Genomic DNA, 27,205 nt, shown 5'->3' with positions numbered 1-27,205 from the left:
CGCTCTATCGGTCGTACCAAACGGTCGCGGTGGGACGCCCAGAGGCTCCCCCAAACCAGTGGGGGGAGAATATGCGACCCCTCCGCTCCGGGACGACTCCGGAAAGCCCGGCAGGGAGCCGCCTTGAGGATGATGGGCCGCGCACTGAAGCGGTCGGTAAGCCCCGACTGACGCCGCGGGCCCAGGCTTACCGGGCGGACCGGGGCTCCGAGGCCCCGCCGCAGCCGGGCCGCCGCGTCCCGCAGGCAGCTCACTGACCCCAGCTCCCGCCAGCCCGGAACACTAGTTTTAGTGTGTGTGTGTGTGTGTGTGTGTGTGTGTGTGTGTAAGAGAGAGACAGAGGCACAGAGACGGAGAGAGAAAGAGAGATTGAGGAGATTCGTCTTTCTGCGGAATGATGATTAAGGTTTTCCTTTCCTCTTTGTGGCTGTGTATTGACTGTAACGAAGAGCCGCGCCTCCGCCTGGTGCGTTTTGTTTCGGTTCGGCCTCCTTTTCTTTCTTTAACACGCGGGATAATGGTAAAGTCGAAGTCGCTAGAACTATCCTAAAGAATGTGAGCGCCCGAAGTGGGCATGAGAACGGGTGAAGACGGGGGCACGGTGTGTAAATAGATCGGAATATACATAGAGGGATTTTAGTGGGTTCCCAAAAGTAAGCAGGATAAAACTTGTTCTTTGCTTATGAAAAGTAAACTGGCTAAATGGGAAAGGAGGGAGGGAGAGCAGAAAGGACGGAGGGAGAGAGGAAGAGGGAGGGGTGAAGTGGAAGAGGGGCAGAGAGAGGAGAAAAAATAGGAGGGAGGGGGAAGAGAGGGAGAGAAGACAGGGGAGAGGGGGAGGGTGGAGAGGAGGGAGAGGAGAGAGAATATTGCAGGTATCCCTATTTGCCTAAAATTTCTGCTCAAAAATATAGGAGAACCCGCAACCCTGTGGAAGGAACCTTTTTAAGTCGGGAAGAAGGTTGAACTTTAACAGAAATGGCAGTCAGGCCAGTTGAACGGGTTCCTGAAACATCCAAAAAGGTTTTCTGTTGCCCCTGGCTTTGCCTTTCGAAAAGGATAAGTTTAGTGTACTTGAAGATTGATTGCATATATTTTAAATTGAGGTAAAAATCACGGATTGTATGAGCAGTATAAGGAGGGAAAGGCTACACAAGGGATGAAAAGCCCCCATCTTGCCCCTGTCCTTTAATAAGTAAGCATAATTTCCAGTATTCAGTGCAAGTCTCTAAACGTCACTGTAAACAACCAGGCCCACCGGTTTACTTTTCTCTCCCCTCCAAATGATGAGGCAACGCCTTTTTATTTTGTGTTTTAATCTGCACACAAAGCACCTAGGGCAATCAGTTCTTCCCATTAGGAAAGTCCCTCTCCAGGAACAAGGACACCCACGTTCTGTACAAGCCCCCAGCGACGCTCTCCCTCACTGCCTTGTCCAAAGGAGCAGGGGCTGCTTTACGCCTGTCCCCGGCTCAGTTAATTGAAGTTCTGCCTCTTTCCTGCTAAACTTTTTCCCCAGTCTGCCTTTGCCAGCCCCCTCGTCTGATTACATCTAGTAATTCTCCACTGAATGAACGTCATTTACAATAGTAGGGGAGCTCTGCGCTCGCTGCTGCTTCACGCTCCATTTGTCCTCCATTCTCCCTTTAAAGTACTCGTGTAATATTAATAGTCATGAATATCAATTATTATGAGGCGGTGTAGGCAAGCGGAGGGAGGAAGGGGCGCCCGAGCAGTCTGAGCCCAGCTTCGGGTGGAAGAGGACTGCATCTGGAGCCCCGAAGAGCGGCAGAAGAAAAGAGGCCAAAAAGACAGCAAGAGACCGATGAACAGCTCTGTCTGTGTGTGACAGGCATCGCCAATCTTGTTTGGGGGTGGGGGGGGATTTTTTTTTTTTTTTTTTTTTTGATGGCTTGTCCTGGAAACCCCTCAAGCTCGGCTCCTGTGTCCAGCTCGTTTCTCTGCTGGACTCCTTGATTTTTTTTTTTTTAATCATTGTTTGATTTTGAGCAGTAACCAGGCTTTTTTTTCCAGATGTTAGTCCACACCTATTCATCCATGGTGAGTTTGGATTCACGTTGTACCAGAATTGCATGCTCCCTCCTCTCACTGTCTCTCTGTCTCTCCGTCTCTGTGCGTGTGCCTCACTCTCTCTGTCTCTGTCTTCCTTTGAGCGCCTTTGGCTTGGTAATTTAGCACCGTAATTGGACGAGGCTGCAGCTGCTTCTCTCTGCATTGTGTGCTCTCCGTCTGAGCTCCATGAGTCAGCTGGGGAGGGGGGAGGCCGCAGAGAAAAACTTTTTATTTGCCATTGCAGTTTGGAAATTTAGGTGACTATTTCTCCAAAAAGAACCAGAGGGACTTTACCAAGGCATTTCCACAGAGGAGAGGGAGAAACTTAAACACTCCTCTCACACACACACCTCCCCCTTCTCCTTCCACTTAGTTTGCTACTCCAGATAGAACCAACAGTAAGTTGTCTGGGCTTTTTCTTGTTTTACCCTCCCAACCCCAGGTCCTTCATTTTCACACCCTGGAGTATAATAGCATTAGATACAGAAAAGCAACCTTAGAAATAACTCCTCAGAACCACAATTCAACTTAATTTAACGTGGGGTCAGGGTATGATTTCAAATGAGATCCATTTCAATCAAACACTATTTAAATTATTTAATTCCTCTTGGGGAGGGAGGGGTGACTGGGAACTCAGATCAGGCAGATTCCTCAGAGCTCCTGGAATTACCAGGTTTGTGTGGGGAGCTCTTGGTCAGCTGGCTGGGTTGCCACTGAAGGCCAAAGTTGGTTTTGAACAGGAGCAGCACAGCAAAAAGTATGATGTTTAATTTGTTACGCTTTGGACCTCTGAAAGATTAGGAAAAATAGTTTAAAATACCCAGAAGAGGAAATACTCTGTGTAAGCCTCCTATATTTTTAACCAAGGAATTTAGAATCTCTTCCCATACATAGTTACTTTACCCTCACCCCTTTTGCCCGCTTTGCACTCCCAACACAAGGCTCAGATGTTGGTTAAGTGGGTGGTGATTCTCCCCATTTTTCCCCCAAAGCCTGGCGTTTGGAATTGCTGAAATCATGTGCCCTCTGAGTCAACTTGGGAGTATAAGTTTCAGACTCTTGCTTCCCCTGTCCTGGGAAGAATATACGGAAGCCGGGCTTCTCCATTAGTCGCTTGTATTTTTTTTTTTTTCTTTCTCTCTCTCTCTCTCGCTCTCGCTCTCGCTCTCTCTCTGTCTCTGTCACTCTGTTCCTCTCTCTCTCTCCTTCTTTCTGCTCCCAGGACCGGCACGATGGCGTCCCGAGCCACAGCTCCAGGCTCTCCCAGCTGGGCTCGGTATCCCAGGGACCTTACTCCAGCGCCCCGCCGCTGTCCCACACCCCGTCGTCAGACTTCCAGCCGCCCTACTTCCCGCCTCCCTACCAGCCGCTCCCCTACCATCAGAGCCAGGATCCCTACTCCCACGTCAACGACCCCTACTCCCTGAATCCACTGCACCAGCCCCAGCAGCATCCCTGGGGGCAACGGCAGCGGCAAGAAGTGGGTTCGGAAGCCGGCTCTCTCCTGCCCCAGCCACGGGCAGCCTTGCCCCAGCTCTCCGGCCTCGACCCCCGGAGGGACTACCACTCGGTCCGCCGGCCAGACGTGCTGCTGCATTCGGCGCACCACGGCCTGGACGCGGGCATGGGTGACAGCCTCTCGCTGCACGGCCTCGGCCATCCCGGAATGGAAGACGTCCAGGTAACCACAAACAAACAAATGAAAAGGACAATAAATAAATAAATAGTGGATGCCCTGGGAGATGGTAGGGGTGGGGGAGGGGCGGCTCTGTATCCTTTGGGGGAGGTAGTTTCCATCTTTAGAACAGGAATAGCTGGACACCACATATATAACTGTTTCTGTGTTATACATGTATGGCTCTGTAGTGGTGATTTCTGGAGGTCCATTTATGAAAGCTGGAACCACTAGAAATGAAATCATGAAGGAGAAAAATATATGCGTGTGTTGATAGTTTAGCATCACCAGAATTAAGGCTAGATGTTTTTTGTCTTGCCTTAGCTACTTCCTATTCTCCTGCACTTTGTGCTAGCAAGCTGGGTACCCTTCCCAACCCACTCCCCATGAGTGTCCCATAGTGGGCCTGGCCTCCTGACAAGGCAGGTGAAAGACTGGGGCTGCCTAGAGTCTGGAGCTTCAGCAGAGAGGCACAAGGTCCTCTTGGGCTCCAGAGGTTCCTGCTGGATGTTAAGCATGACAATGCACATGGGAAGAAAAACATGTGCTATGATTGTCCAAACCAGGTCCTACTTTGAATGTCTCATAAGCTGCTGAGCCCTTTTTCAAGATAAGTGAGTTCCAGAGTCATCTCCTGAGAAATGGAATAATTGTGGGGAGAGACCCAGAAAGCCATAATTCTGCTTGGGAGTCCAAGAGCACACATACCATTTTGGAGATTGTTTTCACCTTTTGATCCATTAAATGACTGTGGAACAATATTCTCCACATCCCTCCCCAGCCCTCCCCCTCCGTTAATACTCTCCTCTCCCCAAAGCCACTATCCCAGTTAAAGAGGCATCACGTGTTTGTTTCTTAAAACAAAAGGCTCAACACACTCCCCCCACCCACTCCCTAACCCATCTGCAACCTACACAATGGAGCCTGATTTGGTTGAGAATACTTGGTTAAACTAAACAAAGAAACATCAAAGAAACGATTTCTAAAAACTGTCTGGGTGATTCTGAGCAGGTCTCCTTTTGCTCCCTAATTTAAATAGTCTGCAGAAAAGATAAATATGGTTGAAAGGTATTTGACACTTCGGTCTCATTGGCATAGTTGTGTATATTATGCATCATTTTAGACATACCTCTAAAGCAAAGAAAAATGAAATGGGGAAGAAAAAAAAAAGTACTTGAGTCCTTCTTTTTTACCTTACTTGAAAAAAAAAAAGTATTTTGAACAGTTAAAATGTGGTGACAGCATCACATGCTGCCTGTGTGTAGTCTATGATGGCTTATTGTTTTAAAGGAAATTCAGTTATTTATTATGTCCAAAAATGATGGAATCACCTGATTTGTGGCTGGATTTACCTGTAGTAATAAGAATGATCGTTTTGTTGGTTTAATCAAGCTTGATTATCCCTGTCTGGAGGGATTGCTCGTTTCGGAATACCATACAAGAAGGAAATATTTAAGAGCTTTTTAAAAAAATGTACTGGGGTAATGTGTGTGTTGGGGGGGGCGTAAGTTCTGAAATTAACCTTTCTGAGTACGCTCAAAGTGCTAGATAATGAAAGTGGATCAACTCATCACCACTGCTGTTGGCAATGCCAACACACTGGCGGCGTCATCATCACCCTGCAGGCCGAGTGACTCAGTCAACTGAACCCAGGAATTCTCTCAAAAGAGGGAATAGATTTCTTTGGTTTCAGTTTAGTTTAGGTTTAGTTTAGTTTTTAAAGATATAATTGTGAGGGATTTTGAGTGTTTGGCCAAATGCAAAGGACGAGAGAACAGGACCAGTTCAGTGTGTATTGGGGAGAACAGCCTCGTCAAAGCGTCGCTCGGCTGGCTGAGTTGTTGCGTCGGAACGCGGACCGCGAGGCGCAAAGAGCCCAGAGGAGAGAAGGTGCAGGCCCCGGCCCACGCATGCTCCCCACCCACACACCTCTGCCCTGTTCCTCCCCCAGAAGCTTCGCAGCCGCTCCTCTGGCGACGTGGGGTGGCTCGCGGGACTTTATCTGGACGACCCTCAGTGCAGGGGGTTGGGGGGAGACACCCCCCCTCCCGCCTGTCCCAGGCAGCGGGGACGATCTCGGTTTCCGTGGCGATGACAGGCGTCCCAGGCCTGGGTGTGCTTGCCGCGACACGGGGCAGGTGACAAAGAAAGACCGGGGAGGAGATGTACCTAGGACCAGAGCCCCGAATGCAGAGGCTGTGCCTCATCAGCTCCATCCCGGAGGATCCACTTCCGAATTAGGGATCTGGAGCGCAAGAGGCGAGGTGAGAGGGGGGAGCTGAAGTTACGAGCCTGTCGGGATCTCGCCGTTACTTGCAGCTACGGATTGGGTTAGCTGCGCCCGAACAGTCTTTGAGAAGGGACCAGAGAGTGCCTCGGCCTGGACCTCAGTCACTTGTTCGATCTCAAGAACCTATTATGTGTTCCGGATTCCTCCCCCCTCCTTCCAGCCGCGGACCAGACAGATCCCCAGGGCGCTGCTGGGCGGGTGGGCCTCTTAGCTAGGGGTATCACCTGGCCGAGGGTTGGTATGGGGCTATGTTGGGTGACCCAGACACACAGGCGGAGGGCCACCGCCCCGACCGTGAGAGAAGAGGAGGAGAGGAGCTAATTAACCAAATGCTTCTAATATTTTTTTAAATGAAACTATAAAAGCCTGTCAATTTCTATTTCAATTTACTCACAGGGGCTATTAAACTAGCAAATCGCTGTTTGGGTTCTGGGTATGCTACATTTCACCCATTGTGTGTATGTGTGTTGGGGGGATGCAGTGTTAAAAACTCAGAAAAACAGCATCAGAATGGAGTGAGATGACACCTAGTTTGGAGTTTAGTTGTCATGAACACCTCTTCTTCCAATCTTTGCTCTCTAACCTCTCTCACCTCTACTACCCCTGAGTATAAACGTATCAGGATGTTGTCAAATCCACCACACACGCACACACACACACACACACGCGCGCACACACACACACACTCAAACACATCCTAGTGTCTTAAAGCAACCCCTGGTATCACTTTTAACTAAAGAAGTCTAGTAATTACGAGTCTGAGTTGTTTTTCTGCGCTTCCGCATGCAGTCCTAATTAAATCTTTACGATCCTCCCTGTGACGATTAAGCGCCAGCATGCTGCGTGAATATCCTGTACAAAAACCCAGCAGGCGGCCGTAATTAGATAGAAAATCAGACAAGAGCCTTCTCATTAACTACCACAACTACCCCCACGTCGCTGATGAGGCGTATATACATATTTACGTATCGACGTGAGGGTGAGGTGTGGGGGCGCCCGGGTCCTGGCCCCTGAGATCCCGGGCCTGCCCGCCCACAGACACAGGCGATTACTTTTGTCTTGAGTGGACACCTCGCATTGTAGACACGTGAGCATAGCAAGGCGTGAATCTTTGTGTGTGTGTGTGTGTGTGTGTGCGCGCGCGCGCGCGTGTGCGTGGTGGGGTCTCCTGAGGAGTTTTGAACAAGTTATATGAAGTCTTTTTTAAAGAAGCTTTTACTATTTCTTAATATGTACATGGCATGTTGCAACATGGAAAACGGTTCTTACGGAGAATAACAATTTTCCTCACCTTTCCGACAACTGAAGAGTGACTATTAAAAACGAAAAGAAACAAATTAACATGCTCCCTTCGTGATTAGATCATCTCATTTCTAATGCTGCTTGTTTGGGGTAGACAGTCTTTCCTTGTGATGAACACACGCCCTGTCTGGGGATGCATTGTGAGTGGGTGGAAGGTGCTGTGAAAACACAGCCTCACTCTCAAGCCCTTGCTCTTTACTTCTCTGTAGAGTGGGTGACAAATTGGTCCAAACTTGGGTTTCTAAGAATCAGGGAAAGCAGCAGGACATTTCAGAAAGACCTAGCATTTATTTTTCATTGGGGGGTGGAGGAAGGAATACAATGCTTTTGGACGCTCTGGGATGCACAGCCAAAACTCTGTTCTTGTGCATCCTGACAGTAAGAAACTCATCCCAACAGCTCTTTTCCCTCAGAAGTGCTGCCAACACCCAGGGTTGAAACTTTCCTTCTTTAGGATAAGACTGTGGCACAGAAGATGAATGCTCTTTGCCATTACCTAGGTGCTGACTGGGAGGATCTGAGCCTCTGTATCCGTGTGTCTGTAGTTATTACTGCCATCCTAACAGGTGCGCTTCTTGCTGGGAAGTAGCAGCAGCAGGATTGGAGGGGGGGGCGAACTGTGCAGGTTCCTCTCAGGGATTATCACACAGCAAGAAATTCATAGCACACAAGGACATGTATGGACTGCATGGGCGTGCGGTCCTGCCAGCTTGCAAACGTGTTCCTATGTGTTGCTGTTTGCATTCCATTCCAAATTGCTCAGACTTTAATTAAAATCCCATAATGTAAACTATTATGTATTTGTAAAATGACTCTAGGGTTAAGATGCTCTGGGATAAAATTGAAAACAGAAATTATTCTTTCTAATATTGGTGAAAATCTTTCAGCTATTGCCAAATTTTCACAATTCATAAGAGCAAATAATATAAAACTTTATATGTCTGTGTAACATCTATGTTTAATATAATAACTAAACCAATACTGCATCCCAGATGTCTCTCACAGTTTCCTTTTTCCTCTGCTTCCATTGGAAGAATTTATAATTTGGGTGAATTTCATTTCTATGTTGATTTGGAGGTAATAATGATAATAATAAAACCTCCCTTTGTGAATTAATATAAATGGAAATAACAGAAACTCCAGTTTGGAATGACATGATTTATGTGTGCAATTCTTTAATATCCAGTCAATTTGAATAGTGATGTTTTTATATTCACAGTCAGTTGAAGATGCCAATAACAGCGGCATGAATCTATTGGACCAGTCTGTCATAAAAAAAGGTATGGATTATTCCTCCCAAAAGTAAGCAAAGTTTTCCTGTGCAGTCATGTCTTTATGAATTTTCACTTTGGGGGAATTAGTTATTTTATAAGACAGAAATGTTTGTTCACAATCATAGGACAGGGGCTGTCTAGATGAAAAAGGCATGTCGGGAAGAAGGAAATTTGGGGGTGGGGGTAACCAAAGGCAGAAACCCAGATAAGAGACAGAGGGACAGAGACTATTGACATTTTTCTCATGGTACATTTGGTAGCAATTCTAGATATATCTTAAATAATTGAACTACCATCATGTATGAAACTGACTAGGAAACACTGCTTTCAAAAATGTGCTATAATTATTTCATTGATAACTGGAGTTTGCTGAGCTAAACCCTATGTTGTTGAGATAGTTCCTCTTCTTGTTTTTGCATTTGATTTGTGTGTGTGTGTGTGGTAATTCTGTTTCCAGTTCTCTGTGTTTTATGAGTTGTTTCTTATTATTTTTTTAAAAATTGTGCCAAATGTGTTGCTAAATATGCACATCCTAAGAAGTTGAGACAGCCTATGCACATTTCTAAATCTTTCTACATATGCATTCATGATTTAGTGTGACTGTGGAATCACCCCATACTGTTAAAGGGCATGTGATATTAACAAATGTTTGCAGTCTCTTGTACAGCTGTAAGCAAAATAATTAACTAATTAAACTAATTAAATGTAATTACAATAACTCATTTCGGGCGTATTGCAGCTGCTTAATTTTTTCCCCCTCTCTTCTGACAGTCACTGAGAGAATGCCTAGCGATTAGTGTGGCTGCCGAAAGGCCCGAATGTCACTCACGTGCCACCAATTTAGGAGCTTGAATGTGTAAACAGTGCAATCTTTAATTATCGCAAGAACTGGTATTTGGAGATACAATTTTAACTACTGTAACCCTTTCTTATCGATTCTGGAAAAGGCCCGTCCTTATATTTGGTGTCAACAACCCCTAGCTTCAGTCATTTATGATTAATTTGAGCCACATGACACTCAAAAACAATTAAGGAAAAAGCACTTTGGAAAGTAACCCAAAGTCAAGCCATTACAGTAGGAGGGTCGTGAAATCAGAATTCCAAACAGGGTGAGGTATTCTAAATTATCTTCTTTTACAGAGACAGAAAAAGTGGCTTTAAGAGGTGGAGGATGGGAGGAGGGGAGCTGTACTTGGAATAATGCCATTTGGCTTTGGAATGTAATATCTTGAAGAAGAATAGTAAGATTTGGGGCAAAACTCTTTATTCTAAGTGTTGTTCCAAACATCCCTCCCTCTATTCTTTAGATAGTATCATTTCAGTTTTTAATGCCAGCTTTTGGGTTTGCTCGGACATCCAGGCTTGGTGCTTAGATTCGCAACTGTCCTGACAGCTCACTTTCACCATTTCCTCTGGGGTCTTCTCTTTTGGTTAATTGCTGGTTGATGGGGGTGAGTAGGGGAGGGTGGGGAGGCACTGCTCCATTGGCTTTTTTGTTTCAGCTCCCCCTCCCTTTTCAGGGAAGGCTAGAACCCCTTATCTCAGGGCTCTGTATCCTAGAAACAACATTTGGGCTGTCAGTGGGGCATACCCAACAGATGACCAATCAGAAATATTATTAATAGGTAGGCAAATAAAAATATTTGGAACTTAGCTTGCTTAACAAAGCAGAGCTGAAAATATTCTTAGATATGGGATGCTTTGGTTTCAGGGCTTGTATATGTTTGTCAGCAAAAGGTGATTATCTATGTAGAAGGGTATCTCCAGTAATAAGAAAAGGAGAATATGGACTAAAGTTGCTGGTTCTGTTTTGAAAACACGGAGTACTTTTTCTGGCTCTGAAAGCCTTTTTTTTAAATTGTGCAGCTTTAAATAACTAAGTGGCACCCCAGTCACTTTATTGATTTAGGGGATAAGGTATGAATATGAAGTTTTAGGTTAACTCCATTATTTAGTCTTTTAGGTATTTGCTTTATTACATGAAGAAAAGATCCTAATATATGTTTATCTTTAGAGAGTCATGGGCAAAATAGGAATAAGTGGTTGATTTACTGTTATAGATAACTATGAACCACTTAAGGCTATGGATTCACTTGCTCCTTCCTGGCCCTCTTTGTCCCCTCCCCTCCCCTTATAAGGGATATCTCCCAGAGATTAATTTCATAAAAAAGGAGGTGAGAAAGTTTCTGAACTAAATTTTCTAAATTTCAACAACTGGCAAGGAACTTGGTTGCTTAATTTATTTTCTAATGGGCTTTTAGAGAGATTTTTATAATTTTTATTTTTTGTAGAAAGATTTAAAAAGTCTACCTCATTAATAAAAAATTGTAGCCACTGATCCAGGTTCACATGTCTCTGCCATTACGTATACTGAAGCCAGAAGACTTGGGCATAAAAGATATATGTCTCTATGTCTCTCACTCTAATTATGGAAGGACTCTCTCCTAAAATTTAACCAGTCCAATTTTTCACCCGTGTTGATATCACCCCATAGATTATAGGCTAGCTCTCTTGTTATGTTTGCTATCTGGGCTTAGCTGACATTTCTGAAGTAATTTAGTTAAGAGGAAATGAGTTGTTCCCAGTAGAGAGAGCAAACGAGTGGAGTGAAGGTAGCCAGCGTGATAAATGGCTCTTTCATTTGAAGATCTCCAGAGCTCGTTTACGGCTAATTTTCTGTATTGGCCCCCTTTGAGCTATTAATGCAATCGGCAGGGACCGTGGCCCCTCTCCTCTTAGCTGCCCCATTAGAGCTCCCATTAAGATGCTGAGTCTCAACTCCAAGGCAGGAGTGGAGGGAGTAATGAAAGGTGCTTTTTAAACTCTCCTAATCTAAACCGGCAGAGGGTGGTTAATACGATTTGAAGGGGGCTGGTCAATGAGCAATCAATAAAGTAATAATGAGAAGGATTCGGTACATTAACAGTCTAAAAATCCAACGAGACATTAAAAAATCATTCTTAACTCTTGGTTCCATTAAGATTAGGAATCTGGGCTGGGGAGGGGGTGGGTTGGTGCCCAACTAATATAAATGATCACTGCTAACATCCTATAGCCTAACTAAAAGAAGGCTCACCTAGGCTTTAAGAAAAAGTTTTTGGTGCAATCAGAAGCTAATATGCAATGGGTCTGACACCTTAGAGAGCAGAAAATATGCTGGGATTTCTTGGAAAGGCTAGCGTGGCTGGAGTCCAAGGTTCAAATGTGACTGTGGGGCATTTTCATTGGTCTTAGGGATATCCTGTTTGGTTAGTTTCAGTTCAACCTCAGTTCTCTCCCACTTTTTTTCCCGTTAGTTCTGGCCCCTTCCCCATATAAACACTTTGATTAGTGTGGATTTTCTTTGGGGCAGGGGGGCTATGAAGAAATTGCCAATTTCAATTACAATGTTGGGATTCTTCCTTCTGACCTAGAAGGTAAAAAGCACCAAGAGTATGTCAGAGCCTCTGAAAGGGTATGAGTTTTCCCTCAAAAGAAGAGGTTCACATTTCCAGGGCTGACTTGGATCCCAACAGGTATTTATTCAACTCAAGACTCTGAGATACATTCCAGCCACCCAGGGAGTAATCAGAGTTCACAGAATTTCAAAGTTGAAAAGGTTAGACACTCTTCTCCAACTCCCACCCCCACTCCCAGTGAAAAAATTGAGACAGAGAGAAGATAAATGACTTGCTCAAGGTCCTACACACAGAGTAAGTGATGGGACCCAATTCAGTTTCCAGACTCTTAGACTTTGCCCCTAAAGGATACTAACCCTGGATGTTTGTAGTTCTTTATATTCCAGATTTCTTTGTGAGAATCCTTTTATTTTTCTTTCCAGGATTTTGGTGCTCACATTTATAGATGTGCTATATATCCATGGGAAATAATATTTAGCCCTCAGGTAGATGAGAAACAATGCAAGTATAAAGGAAGGGGGTGCTCTGCTGGTGAGAAGTAGTTATTTCAAGCACTGTTCAACCTCTTGGTGGCTTCCTGGTGTAGGTTACATATTTAAGTCTGAGTATCTTTCAGAGGGACTTACCCTTGAATCTATTAAATGGGTTCATTTCTTCCCTTCTTCCCCACCAGCAGATCAGAGCCACAGAGGGTCTGTTTGCAGTCAAACACAAAGATAGCAAGGCTCCAATTTTATACTTAAGTTTAAAGAATACAGATTAAGAGCTAGTCTATTAACACATTGGCTCTCTGTAGTCCACTAATGAATATTTTCCCTAATCAGTCTTTCTTCCTCTCTCTTAAATAAAACTCCAGTCACTCTAATGAAATATTATCGGTTTTAACCCTTTTTTTCTTCTCCCCGATATAATGCAAGAAAAAAAAGAGGGGAGCAAGGTTTGTGGATGTTACATCCAGAAGTTGGTCATGATATGCAACTGAGAACCGAATAGGAAAAAAAAAAAAAAAAAACGGTTTTAATGTATGCACAGAAAATTGTAAACATGTAAAGAACTGAAAGCTTCACGCTGAGTTTTGCTATGCTCCATTTCCTTACCATTTCCTGCTGTCGCTTTAAACCTATCTTAGTCATCTCTGGGTTCCATGAGCAGGAACAGTGTGCTCATAATTACTAACAAATCAACCGGGCCCTGTTGCTCTCTGGGTTTATTGATAAGCTGGAGGAAAGCAGAAGGGAAAAGACAAAGAGAATAAAATATGGGGTTAATCAGCTGAGCTAAGCAGGTGTGAGAGTGGAGGGGAAGGTAGATAACAGTGCGAGGGATTTTAAGGAAAGTTAGGACAAGAAATGGGTAGGGTCTAGTCTAAGATACCAGGTCTAAGGCCAGAGTAGGAGAGGGTTAGAACCTGAAGATGAGAGAGTAGATGGTAGGAATACGATTTATACTTAAATTAAGAAAATGGAAATATAACCTGAAGCATGTCTGCTCAAATAGTTTGCATCTTTGTGGGGAAAACAACAACAACAAAAGAAGACAGCAGTGTGCTGACAGAAGCTAACTGGATTGGTGATATTTAGGTGATAATGCATTTGCGGAAAGGTACAGCCCAGGGAGGGAACAATATACATTCCCCATAGGAAATGGCTCTTGTCAGGTAAATCAAGCAATTAACAATAGTGAGATTAGAGGGCAGGTTATAAAGTGTCTCTAAAGGCCTGGCTTTTCAAGAGATTTGGCAACTGGGACTCTGAGAAGCAGATAAATTACAATCCTAAGGAGATATTTGGTTGTCCGATATGGGAAATAGGAACTGAACTTACTATTTTCAGCTTAGTGAGGATTTTTATTGTTAAAATATTCTTTCTCAAGAATATTTAATAGTATAAAATATAAAATATTAAATATAAAAACATTGCTGAGCGTTGAAGATGAGATTTTTGTGCAGTTTATTTCTATAGTTCTTCCCATGTTAAAATTACAAAAGGCCATCATCTATATTTTGGGGAAAAGTTTCTCCTGGGTTATCTGATGCTAATTCCCATGATCATAAATTATTTGCTTAGAGTTCTTGAATATGAATATGAATCTGAAATATGAAATATGAAAATATGAAAATTGAGAGTATTGCGAAGAATAAGATCAAAATAGATGTGGATGTTGTGTAAGAGAATTAAATGATTTGTTCCCACCCAAATCACTGTCTTTTAAATAACTTTAACTCCACATTTTACTCAAATTTAATTAATACTCACACTTGGACTTTTCATTGGTTCACTCTCAAATGGGAAGCAGCTTCACTGATAATATGATGAGGGGAATCAGAAAGAAGCCAGCACCTCTGTAGCCCCCCCCCCCACCACCACAGCAGTGCAGAAGATCCATTCTGTTACCCAACATCGTTCACCTGCCCTGAGACAAGGCTTTGCACTCTGTAGACAGATCCAGAAATACTAAAATGTCTACTAAGGAGTAGCAAAAGGGACTGTTCCAGGACCCCCATCCATTCTCCTAGGAAAATCCTTTTCCACAAGGTGTTTGTAAAGGGCCAAATGCAATTCCTAATAAGTAAGAAATTTGGGACCTACCTGGGTTTCAGCAGTCTCTAAACAATCATGGAGGTCTGAATGCCAGAATCCGTAGTGGAGGGAATAAGCTGTTAAAAAATACTCAGTGTAGATTGGTCTGTTCTATGCAAGAGAGGTTATGCAACTTGTCTGACATATAAGTGTTCTAGGCTCTAGACGGTGGAAAGAGCATATCTTTCCCCTACCAGGATTATAGGATGAGACATTGTTGTTTATTAAAGAACAGGAATGGAAACCTCCTTTTTCATGCCAGATGCATGTTTCAATAAATCCCCTGGACTGGTGATCAACAAATACCGTTTGAAGATTTGCGAGTTTCATATCCCACTGGAAGAAGCTAAGGTGTAAGGGAAGTCAGGAGAAGTCACCTGCCCTGTGGCTTCTAGAGCCTGCAGAAATTCAGCAGTGTAGAACTCCAAGGGAGTAAGACTGCCAGTGAATTGGGAGGTTGACCATTCATTGTTCCTCATTCCCAGCCTTCTGGTTCTACTGAGCCCCGCCTCTTCCTGAGGTGCAGATGACACTGAAACACAATTAAACAGAAATACAGGCTGGTGAGACTGAATGCGCCTGGGTAGCAGTGGCAACCAGCTGTCAGCTCTTATTAACTTCTGCATAAAACATACCTTGAGTGCGGTTTGTTATCAATTACTTGCCGAAATGAAACAACTGGGGCAAGGCAAGACCTCCGCTCACATGAATTAGAGTGATTGGTTGATTGATCAGGGCACCTGTTGTAAATCATAACTGCTCCAAACAATCACCAGCCGGTGCTTTAGTTAATTTGTAAACAAAATTCATGTCACCGTGGAATTGCTTTCACTGGAGAGGAGCATTTGGGTTCATTTCTAAATGAATGTGTTGTTACGATGTAGGAAAGAATGAGATCCACTTTAGAGAAATGAGCAGCTCTTTTGAGCCCAAGCTTAATGGTATTACTTGGCTGTTCTTGAGCACAGTGTCTCTGATAGGGCCCACTCTCCAGTGCTCTCCAGTGATGACCACAGATTTGGGTCCAATAGGAAAGGAGGGAGGGGTTCCCATAAAGAACACTGGTATTACCATTTTATATCATTGATAGTATAATCACTCTCAGGCTTCAGCACCAAACGTGATTATTACCTCAGGAGACGGATGAGGAATCTAAGATTCAGACAGGCTCCCTGAGAGGTCTCAGGTCACAACCTAGCACACGATGGAAGAGGATTTGCTGGGTTTCACAACACAATCCAAACTCTAGGCTGCGTGTTTTCTTGATTTGTATAGCGAGCGGGGCTGTGGCAAGCGACACTCATAGGTCTACACACATGGGGTAAGTTTCCAGAGGAGTGATGGCTTTTCCATTTGTTTGTACACAGCGCTCTGAACGCACCGCAGCCCCACTGGAACAAACACTTCCTCCTCCAGCTTTCCACTTGGCGCCTGTCCTGTGGCCTCGCCCCTGCGCACGCACCGACACATTCTATCAGCCGGTCACCAGGATCGAAACCCGGTCACCTTTATGGCATATTTTTTTTCTCTCTAGTTCCGGTTCCTCCCAAATCTGTGACTTCTCTGATGATGAATAAAGATGGCTTCCTGGGAGGCATGTCCGTCAACACCGGCGAGGTATTTTGCTCGGTCCCGGGCCGTTTGTCTCTGCTCAGTTCAACTTCAAAGTACAAAGTAACTGTGGGGGAAGTTCAGAGACGGCTTTCGCCCCCCGAATGCCTCAATGCGTCTCTCCTCGGCGGCGTCCTCAGAAGGTAAAACCCCCAAACCGGTTATTACGGGGTGAAGGAAGAGGGCTCTCCCGGAAACCTACAGATAGCCGGACGCAGTTGCCAAGCAACCGGGCGTCCAGCGCGCGGCCCCCGCGCTGCGCGTGCGGAGAGCCACGGCCGCCACGTGCTGGGGGCCGCGCGCGCAGGCGCCGCCGCCCTGGGACCCACGCGCCGCAAGCACGCGCCGCCTCGCTCTCCCGCCGTTGTCGGCGCTGGGAACCTCCCTCTCTCCCTGCCCTGTGCCTGGCGCCTGGCTCCCTCCTGTCCCCGGGACACTTCGAGGGCATTCTCTAGCCTGAGTGAAACTCAGAGCCTACACACACTTACCTAAAACAGACGTTTCATGGAGTAACCTGCTTTGTGCCAGTAACGTACTGTAACATTTCTCTGTTTTGTTTTAAAATATGCTTGGCGGACGACTAAATTGGTCACTACCTACCAAGGCATTGTGCCCTGCAGTTTGAAAAAATGCCGTGCTAGACTTGCGACCTCCTGTCTTCAGTAAGAACACCACCAATAATAGCAATGGAATAGTAATAGTTATTTTGGGGGGGCATTCAAGTGCTCCATAATATGGGGAGAAGACATTCCATAGACTTCCTTGTGGAAAATGGGGGAAGAGATGGCTTTTATCTTCAGATTTAAAGCCTTCACCCAGAATCTCTGCCAATGCCTGGACAAAGGACACTTTGGTAGTGTCTCTGATATGAAGGTGACACTGTAGGGGATGAATTTTTCAAGTTAGCCTCTTTGGGGAGTTGAAAGTCCCTTTCTTTCCTAAAAGTGGCTGTGTGAACAGTACAAGAGAGGTCAGAGTAACTGTTTTGTTTTTTCTTGTATTTTTGCCCAGCATTTAGCACATACAGGGAAAGTCTGGGGAGGAGGTAAGGGTGTGACTCATGGATTTTTCTCACTTCGAATCCTCTTGCTCTGCTCTCCTGAAGTGAGTCCTTTGAGCCCCGGAGTGTGGAAGTTTCTTTCAATCACCCCTGGGCATTGAGCGTGTGTGTATAAAACTTGCTATGAGATTAAGTGAGATAATCAATATACAGTGCTTATCGCATAACTAAACTCCCTAAAGTGTTAGTTTAACTGTTATTGCGATTACCATCATCATGCTGGTTTCATGTTTCAGTCTTCCTTCCCCTTTTAACCCAACTCCATTTTATAGTGACTCTTGACCCCTTCCTTCCTCGAAAACCCCACCTGTTTCAGCTAGTTAGTGCCTTCTCTCTGAACCACCCAGTTCTTTCCCTCTTTTCAGCAAGGTTGTGCTTGCCCAGTTTCTGTTCACCTAACTGGCTCCATTACAAGGAAAGAGCTTCTGTGTTGCATGTGCAACTTCTACCTTTTCTGGACCCACAACCTACACCCTAATTATTCCCATCTGGTATCATTTTTTTTCTCACGAGATTAAAAAAAAGACTCACTTTTTTTTAATGCTCTGTATTGCAGAAATTAAGCAAACCTCAGCAAACTATCAGCAAATAACCAAAAGGAAAGGGGGAAAATGTGCTAACCTCAAGTTAAAACCTCTTCAAGCTCCACTGGGCTTTAGATTGCTAAGTCTAAACTTTGTTTCAGGAACACTCTGAGGTTAATCAGAATGTTAATTCTTGCAATTTCAGAGCCAAATCGAAAAATGGGGGGAGATCTTTGCGAGAAAGGCTAGAAAAAATCGGTTTGAATTTACCCGCGGGCAGGCGCAAAGCTGCAAATGTCACGTTACTCACCTCCCTGGTGGAAGGTAAGCAAGACGTGTGGCTATTTCACGAAGTTTAACTGTTGGCTGAAGGCTGACATTTTACACGTTTCATGATTAACTGGAAATCACTGCGATTGTTGTGCCCTTATGAGTTGGATGTCAAGCGGCTGCCTGAGAGAAGTTCAAAGGTCCTTTTACTTAGAGGGAGCTGGCAATTGTAGAGAGGCCAAGGGACATGTGCGAAGGTCCCTAAGCTCTGAAGAGTGCTCAGGTCCAGACTCTAAGGCAGTGCAGGGGTCACTTCTGCCACCAGATACAGGACAGAGTGCATGAAACACCCTCTGTTTGAACTCTTGCAAGAGTAACCCTGGAAGCAGCAATCCATTCTATACCCCTCTCCTTCCCAGGTTCTACCTCTGTAGTAGAAAACACATTGTCAGTTTATGAAACTATTATTGCATTCATGACCCCTGTGGTTATTTTAAAACTCATGCCACTCCCAGGGTCCTATCTCCTGCTGGTTACCTGGGACTTATTATGAATGAAATATGGCTTAGTGAAGCCAATGAGGCCTAGGAGAAAATGGAGTCAAGGGTAGGGTGAGGAAACAAGGAGGGGAGTCACGTATGATCTTCAGTGTAGATCCATCAATTGTGAATTAAAGGCCCATAATTATAACAAGCACATTCTAATTTACTCATCATTTTGGGGTTGGGGGATGATATTTATGGTATGTAATAAACAGGATCTTCTACACAGTTGAGAACAAGAGGATCTGCAGTTAATTTGCAGGATGGGGAAGGGATAGGAAATACAGCCAGATGGTCCTAATGAAGGAAGTTGTAGAATTTTCTCTAGAGTCTAACATGTTGGTCTTGGTTTTTTCTTTTATTTTTATGGATGTGATATTATGACACTCCTGTGGGGAATTGGTTTTTGGAGGAGATCTTAGAATATGCAAGGAGCAACCAAAAAGTCATCACATTTATAGGCTTTGCACTTTGCCATCTTCAAGGCAAAGTTGCCTGGCCCAAACTTACCCTCCAGGGGCAGCAGTCACCAAATTTCCTGAGCACGCTTATTAGCAGTTGACTCTCAGCTGGGGTGGGGGTGGGTTACTTTTTGCCCGTCAGAGAATTGCTAATATCACCATCCTTATTTTGTAAAAGCAGGCAAGGTAATCTCTATCCAAGACGTGAAATTGGGTGGAGAAAGGACAAAACAGGGAAACTACTGAAATTCCAATATTCGTTTAGCAGTTTTCAGTTTTATGGATCTGGATCACTGTAAGCATCATGCCTGAAGTCTTTTGTTGTTACTATAATAATGATGATTAAAAGTAAGTCATGCTCCTTAAAAATAACGTAGCTATGGGACAATTCAACATGTCTCTTTTTCATGTTCGGTATCTTCCCTTGAACACCCAAGGCTGTGCATTAAAGGGTAATAATGCTTTATTTGAAAGGGGCTTCCACATAAGCTGAGGAATCTCTCAGATGTCCAGGTTTTCTATAGCTGCTGTGTCATCTTGTGCAGTAGAAAGTCCTTAAGTAGGAAGATGATGACAGGAACCTCTGAGGAGAAACCTGAAACCTATCAGGAACCGACAAAGAATAAATATTTCATTGCTGGACAGAAACACTCATTCCATATGTTATTACATATGTTCTTTAATATGTGTGGACATGTACACACATGGAATTATGTTTGTATATATTAGTTATTAATAAGAGGTTTTTTCCTAGTGCAGTTATAGGAAGATACAAAAGATAATACAAAAGATAGAAATACTTTTAAATTTTACTTAAAGCAGGTGTAACAGGTGCTTTTAAAAGGGGGAGGGAAATCTGGCTTGAATATCCAGCCAACTGTCTAGGTGCAATTGTAAGGTGGCTCCTGAACACATCTGCCCATCTTTCCCTTAAGAGAAAGCATGGGATGTAGGAGGCCTGAAGCTATTCAGAGGATGCCTAGCTAGGACTTGGCTAAAAGGATCATCAGGGAGAGGCTGGAAAGAGCAGCAGGGGCAAAATTTCTTCCATCAACTTTATGGCCTGAGAATCATTTTTTTTTTGGGCATCAGTCTCACCTTTGCTTTTGCCCCCAACAGCTGGCCTCTTCTGTAAATAACAACAGTTGACCAGGAAGGATCTCTTGTCCTGGGATGATTCGGGACTAGGTGCTGACTATTACCTCTGCTGCTGTCTTTTCAGGAGAAGCTGTTCACTTAGCTCGGGATTTTGGGTATATTTGTGAAACGGAGTTTCCTGCTAAAGCGGTTTCTGAGTATTTGAACCGGCAGCACACCGACCCCAGTGACCTGCACTCCCGAAAGAATATGCTGCTGGCTACCAAGTGAGTGTCCCAGACCCTCAGCCCTCCTCCCTGACTCCTACCTTGCTGTGTCACCTCATCACCTCGCTTGGGGAGGCGGTGTTGGGGAGCTGGGGAGCGGCAATGCAGACCTCATTTGTGGAGCAGGGAAGCAGCTCAGTGGTCAAAGTAGCTTTTGCAGCCTGTGGATTGCTGGCTAGGAGCCCTCCCGGCTCCACCCTGCTGCCCCTCTCTCTCTCACCCCCCTCCCCACCCAAGTTGATTATGGGCTATGGGTTTCTCTTGGTCTCCTCTATTACCAAGTTTCTGGGGGAGAATGGCTTTATTAATATGAATCCAGGCTTTTTACAGTTCTTATCGTCTTCTTCTGGGTTGGTCCTTGTTCCAGTTCTTCCCTGGGTCCCTAGGTGCACATTTCTGCCCGGTTTCACATCTCCCTGTCATATCCACGCTCGGGGTGTCTATATGTCACCCACGTGTACCCATCTCTACCCGCAGCTCTAATTATTCTCTTTCCTACGTTGCTGTTTGGCATCTTCCACTGATGTAAAATTTACTACAACTCCAGAGGGGAAAATAGTAAATCTCTGGCTAAATTTAGGTCTAGAGCTCATTTGAACTTTTACAGTAGGTTTTCTATTTATTTGATTTACTCCTGTCTTTGGCTTCGGTGTCATATTGTTGGTGGTTTATGGCCGGCTCAGGCCTGCAGTGGGCGGCGCTGCGTGCACCCGCACGTTTCTCTCGCAGGCTCGGCCCAAACAGCGGCGCTCATTTATTTAGTGCTGGAGGACGCGGTTTGTTCCGTTGACAGCGTAATTTAAAGAAATATATGGAAGGCTGAAAAATCATTTGCTCAAATTTGTCCAGATGTTTTTGAGACGTGATTGGAATTTGATTGCCCCTTTCCGCAGGGTCAAAAAATATTAATGTCCCAGAACTTTAATTGCTTACAGACCCTGCTTTGGGCTTTGAAGATTTAGAATGTTTGACTCTAAGCATTTGTTCTCCCCAGTTCAGAATTTCCTTTTTGGCACTTTGGTAATGAGTACAAACTTAAGAAAAGACTTTAACCATCTCTTCCAATGATCAAAACCTGGCACCCGTCCTGGTTATGGAAGGTTTCCTTCTGATCCACCAACTAGCAACATAATAGATCTATTGCCCTCCTGCCCCTTGCCTCACTGTCTGGTTGTGGCGGACCTGTCGGTGCTTTATAAAAGAGTAAATGTACTTTGGGGAAAAAATAAAACTAAAGTGCATAAATTAGGTAATAGGAGTCCACAAATGCTATCATTTCCCTAAGGAATGCTTGTAACTTCCCCCACCCCATCACCTCTTGAAACCCTGTGACTTCACTTAGGACACCACTTCTTAACCTGGGGTGAGTATCAGAATCATCTGGGGAGCTTTTCCAAGATATTTATTTGTGGACCTAGTCCCAAGCTCCCTGAATTGGAATCGTGGGGGCAGAGGCATGGATGTGTGCATTTGAGCCTCACAGGTGATTCCGAGGTACCCCTGGCCTAAGAACTGCCCTATTTAGATAGAACCGTTACCTGTTTCTTCCTAGTTGTAAGAATGCATGTGTGCATTTCGAGTGGAGAAACCAATAGAGGGGAGGGTAGAGAGAGGATACCTGTTAGGATTCTCTACCCACCAGCCTTAAAACCAAAACCCTTTCACCTGCTGCAGATGGGGGTGGGGGAGGTAATTCTCTGTCTTGTTCAGGCATTACTCTTCCTGAGAGTAATCCCCCTGGCAAAGGATGCCCCAGGGTCACTCATTTGGGCCTCTAGGTAACTGCCTTGTTTACCTGTTGTCCAGGCCCCACGTGTCGCCAAGTGTCAGGGCGGGGGGGGGGGGGTGCGGGTGCTGAGACTGGACTTCTGTAGTTTTTCTTTCTCACCACCCCCGCCCCCACCAGTGGAAGCAGTCTGCCAGTCTGTGAAAGGCTATGGCCTTTGGGATGCCATTCCTCTGACTGGTAGCCGAGCCAAGCCATTGGACCTTCCGGGCTAAACCCCTCCTATATTAACCCTCTTGTCCTCCTCCTATATTAAAAATTTCTCAAATAAGCTCAATTCGTAGTTAGGCGCATAGGATTTCTAAGGCTGAGAGATTCCTCTAAATTGTAGTTGCCTTGAGGAAATAAAAACCTTCAACAAATAAAAAATCTACCCTCCCCAGTGTCTTAACCATCTACCTGTAGGTTTTATTTAAACAATGTAGGAATCCTTTTATATTGACAACAATCCTGTGGTACAAAGATTTTCAGTAGCCTGTGCTTAAAAGAAAGGGGGAAAAGGGGAAAATATACCTTCCTTCCCAAATACTGCAGGTAAACAGATTTTTGCTTTAAATGGAATCAGCATTCTCTCCTGGAATAAACAGTTGCTTGCCCTGGGCCATGCAAGTCTCCCGCAATCTGCTTCTGTGCCAGGGACAGGCTTGTGGCTCAGGGGCCTAAATCTTTCAGGGCTTTTTGAGCCTGATCACCAAGAGGTTAGAGAGGCAGAGGAGAGAAGGGGGAAGGGGTTTTTACAAAAACTGCCAGGTAAGAGCGAAACATTACTGAATATTCAAAACCCAACGCTAAAGCCTAGCCGATTTCCCAAGCAGAGTTTAAGCGGCCCTGGAATGAAGGGGGGGTGGGGGGGGGGAAGACTGGATTTGAGAAAAAAGGCAAGGCTTTGGGATAGAAGGGGTGCCTAACTTCCCCACCCCCTGCTTTCCTTCTAGTCCCAGCTGCTCCAGAAGGGAGAGCTCTGGGAAGGGAATCAGAGCGGAATCGTCCACATTAGCCTTGCTCCCCGGCTCTATGGTGACCGGGCGCCTCTGGGCTTGTGTGAGCGTCTCCTTTCTAATGCCAGTGACAACGACACTGAGGGTGATTTTTTTTATTCCTCTCCCGCCTCTTTGCAGGCAACTCTGTAAAGAATTTACGGATCTGCTGGCGCAGGACCGGACGCCAATCGGGAACAGCAGGCCTAGCCCCATCCTGGAGCCGGGGATCCAGAGCTGCCTCACGCACTTCAGCCTCATCACGCACGGCTTCGGCGCCCCGGCCATTTGCGCTGCGCTCACGGCCCTGCAGAACTATCTCACCGAGGCACTCAAAGGCATGGACAAGATGTTCTTGAACAACACCACCACTAACAGGCACACGTCTGGGGAAGGCCCAGGTAGTAAAACTGGCGACAAGGAGGAGAAACACAGGAAATGAAAAAGTAAAAAAAAAAAAAGAAAGAAAGAAAAATGTTTTAAATACAAAAGGAAAACAGAAAAAATTTAATTTTAGCTTTAAAATGTTGGATTGGCTTTGGAAGAATTATATTAGGTAGAATACACATACAATCAAATTTAAAAAAAAAAGAGCTAAATAACTTTTAAAAAAACTGAGGCGTACAACGGAGCAACAATATCAGTTCTCAGTGTCTATTTCAAGATACACTTGGAGACAAACGTCCGGATTTTCCACTTCGGTTCTTTCGAGCTTAGTAATACTGATAATAAAAGAAAACCATGATTTTCCCCCTTTGGAAAATAAATGTAAGACTAAACATGAGAAAACGCTAACTTATTGGAAGAAAATCGGAGAAACATTGTTGGTGTCAGTGCTTTGAGAGTTGGTTGACTGAGACGCACGAACTTTTTAATTTTTAATATTTTTTTAGGAAACACTCTTGCAGTCCCCGCCCTTCCACCTCACCTCACCCCTCTCCCAGCCACCCTTTTCTACATTGCCCTCCCTCCCTCAAGCTGTCACAGGAATTTTCTGGGATGAAAATGAGTGTGGTTAGCCCCTTTGCGTTGTGTTTCAGTCCCCTGGGTACCCCCGCCCCCGCCCCGCACTGCGTTCTTAACTCACCAGCGCCCAGCTCCCAGGCCGTTGGCACCCTTGGGAGGGCGAGGGCGGGTGGGGAGGGAGGCCCGCGGTGGTGCTGGTGGGGGCTGCCGCTTGTGCCGGGCGGCTGAGCAGAGGCTCCTGCGGCTGAGGAAAATCCGGATCAATAAGTTGATTCAGACTCATCATCAGTTCCTTTCAGAAATGTTACTAATTCCCAGCCTTGCCGGCATCTGCATACAGAGAATCTTGCATTTGTTATATTTGTGTCATCTACCAATTTTAAGAACAATAGTAAAAAAAAAAAAGCACAATATGAATACGTTGATTAGTATGTAATTCCTTCGGAGGGGTATGTACCATTTCATTCTCTTCTGTTTTCCAAAGCTTTGCCCGCATGGTTTATGAGCTTCTTCAAAGAGGACTTGGGCTTCCTACACAATCTATAAGGTACAGAGAAAAAAAAAATCCGATCCCTTTTTAATCAAAGCCTGTGTGTCAGAATTCTGCAGGTGCACTTCTTTAAAGAAGCTCAAAGGGAATAATTTAGAAAGTGGCCAATAAGAGATTGAAGCAGCTTTGAGTCTAGTTGCTAACAGATACCTCAACATGGAATTCCACAGGAGGGGGAGCTGAAAAATGAATTTTAGGGGAGAAGAGTAAGGGTTCTTGGAGCCCAATATTTTAGCAATATTGACCTGCCTTTGAAATAGATTCCATTTCCTTGGGCTCTTTGGTGATTGCTGTTTTAGCCGGTGAAGAAGCAGCTTTTTGTGTGGTTGTGGGGAGGAGGGTGATCCAAGCTCCTGTGTTTTAGCAACAATTGCTTTCTTACAAGATGCTTTATGAATGAGACACTCCCCCCTCTCAGACGTGCACTTGTTGTGGCATATAATGGCAAAATAATGAATGCAAAGTGAAAGGAGATGTATTTCAGCTTTGAATTTTACCGTCTGTATACACTGGGACTATTCCCAGTGGATAAAGTTTCCTGCATTTAATGTCTCTCATTCTGGCAGCCCGGCTCCTTTCTTGGGCTTCATCTGAGCATTATCATGAAATAAGATCTGGAACTCATTGTCCCCACCCTCCCCAAAGCAGTGGGGAAATCCACCCCCAGTGGTCTCTAAAAGTGTTGATACACGCACCTCTTTATACCAACTAGACCTTAGGACCTTTGCAACAACCCTGAAAGATAAAGATCCTGTCTGTTCTGCAGGATTTACACTTAAGATCCACTGGGACTCTCAGTTCTGCTGCCCCCATGGGCTTTGGCTTTGGGGGTAGGTTGGAGGATTGGGGTTTAGGCACCTGCTGAGAGCTTTGCGCTGACACTTTTATGGGGGAGGGAGTTAGGGAGCTGGTTTCAGATCACCAGGAAGGTCCAAGCAACGGTTTTGGTCACATCCCAGCCCATCTACCGCTAGCTCCTTTGGGGACTTCTGGGTGTGCAGGGCTCAGCCCTAGACGAGGTGAAGTACAAAGGCTGGGAGCTAAACCTAATGGAGAGTGTAGACACTCCATCTCTCCCCAGCTCAGAAGCCTGCGCCTTTGTCGGAGGGCCTGGCCGCTTGCGTTATATGTATTCTGATTGCAAAAGGCCAGGAGAAACCACACTGAAAACCATCGTCTCCTTTCCTTGCAGGGCAACGCGCCCCACGCGTGTGACGTGCGAGAGACGCGATGGACGCGCCTTGCTCTTACTGTGCAGGTCCTGAGAGCGTGTGGGCCACTCGCGCCCAGTCGTGTTGAGGACATAGAATCAGCCGCTGGAGGGGCCTCGGGCCGCGCGGGCCCTTTTCGCTCTCGGTCTCACCCTAAGGGCTAAGGCGACCGAGAAAGCCCCATTCTCCAGTAGGTAATGGGGCGGCGCCACGCGGGCTGCAGGCGGGGAGGGGTCTCAGCGCTGCCCGTGCCCTTTGCTACCAGCGGCCGCTCCGGGCGCCTGCTCCCGGAGGGCAAGTGGCCTAGAAATGTCCGGGGAATCGGAAGCTTCCCCAGCTTTTGGCAGGATGAAAACTCTCCCGCCTCACGCTCCTAAAGGCGGGTGATGGGATACGAATTGTCCATTTTGGCTATGCAGGCTCTCTTCATCGCCCTTCGCCCTCATTCGAGTGTTCCTCCCGCGCCCCCGCTAAATAGAGCCCCTTGCGCGCCTCCCGCGCCCCACCCCCCGCGTGGAGAGAGCCCACTGCCTCCCCCGCTCCCTCACTTCTCCTTTTATGTACTACCCCCGCCCCCTTTGCTTTCGTTAGCCAGGCCCGCTACGTTTATCTGATAATTGAGTTATTAAAAGATTTGGTTTCCTTGGGCCCATAAATCAATAAACAGTAGGATTAACGCAAGAGTTTGCCTTTTAAGTCAAGGGAAACGTTTAAAACAAGCCCTTTTGAGCTTTGTTTTCAAACCAAACAGGTGAGTTGCAGCTTTTCCTCCACCCTGCACTCTTGAGACATTTTATCCTTGCCGCGTGCCCCCTCCCGAATGCTTAGTCCCAAACCAAAACAGTTAAAGATAGAAAAAAGGAGTCAGGATGTGGCAGCGCTGCCTTCACACTTTCCACTTTGCAAGTTCCTTTTGGAGGTTCCAAAGGTCTCCTGACCATTCTCTGTCCAACCCTGCCTCCTCTTACAGGTATCATGGGTCTCAGGGGAGCAAAAAAAAAAAAAAAAAAGGCGGAGGAGCTCTCTGAGAGAGGCTTCCACCATCAAAATGATCTTTAATTTCTCCCCCAAACTGGGAAAGTAACTTTCTCTCACCACCCCCACTCCCAAAATTATCTTGCATTTTCTTTCCTTCTCCCTGGCTCCACATCCTTAGCTTTCTCCACCCCCACATAAAGAACTGAAGAGGCTTTCAAAGATCTGGCTGTTTTATTTTCTTTGGCCAAGGAAGCCACTTTCTCTCAAGCAATTATTTCATATCCTATGAAAACTTTGGTTGAATGGAAAACCTG

General features: G+C 45.5%; 1 protein-coding gene across 9 annotated transcripts in view; it reads left to right on the top strand.

Annotated features, from left to right (window-relative positions):
* TFAP2B (transcription factor AP-2 beta) overlaps positions 1–26,587 on the top strand; it is a 28,092-nt gene extending 1,505 nt beyond the window's left edge. For 3 of the 9 annotated variants that reach the window (XM_078055251.1, XM_078055250.1, XM_036106047.2), the window contains 8 exons: positions 2,035–2,061; positions 3,296–3,754; positions 8,560–8,620; positions 16,126–16,345; positions 17,992–18,110; positions 20,282–20,423; positions 23,328–23,587; positions 24,637–26,587. In XM_078055251.1, the coding sequence (XP_077911377.1) occupies positions 2,035–2,061; positions 3,296–3,754; positions 8,560–8,620; positions 16,126–16,345; positions 17,992–18,110; positions 20,282–20,423; positions 23,328–23,587; positions 24,637–24,698 (1,350 nt within the window). In that variant the 3' untranslated portion in view covers positions 24,699–26,587. Of the gene's footprint in view, positions 1–847; positions 1,842–2,034; positions 2,062–3,295; positions 3,755–5,294; positions 6,013–8,559; positions 8,621–16,125; positions 16,346–17,991; positions 18,111–20,281; positions 20,424–23,327; positions 23,976–24,636 lie in introns of those variants that run through there. The other 6 variants (XM_078055249.1, XM_078055254.1, XM_078055252.1 and 3 more) reach the window with 6 other exon arrangements.
* The last annotated feature ends 618 nt before the right edge of the window (positions 26,588–27,205 follow it).

This window comes from Halichoerus grypus, chromosome 9 (genome assembly GCF_964656455.1).
Source record: "Halichoerus grypus chromosome 9, mHalGry1.hap1.1, whole genome shotgun sequence".
Classification (NCBI taxonomy): domain Eukaryota; kingdom Metazoa; phylum Chordata; class Mammalia; order Carnivora; family Phocidae; genus Halichoerus; species Halichoerus grypus.
The sequence above is the reverse complement of the archived record's forward strand: the minus strand, read 5'-3'. Positions and strand labels throughout refer to the sequence as shown.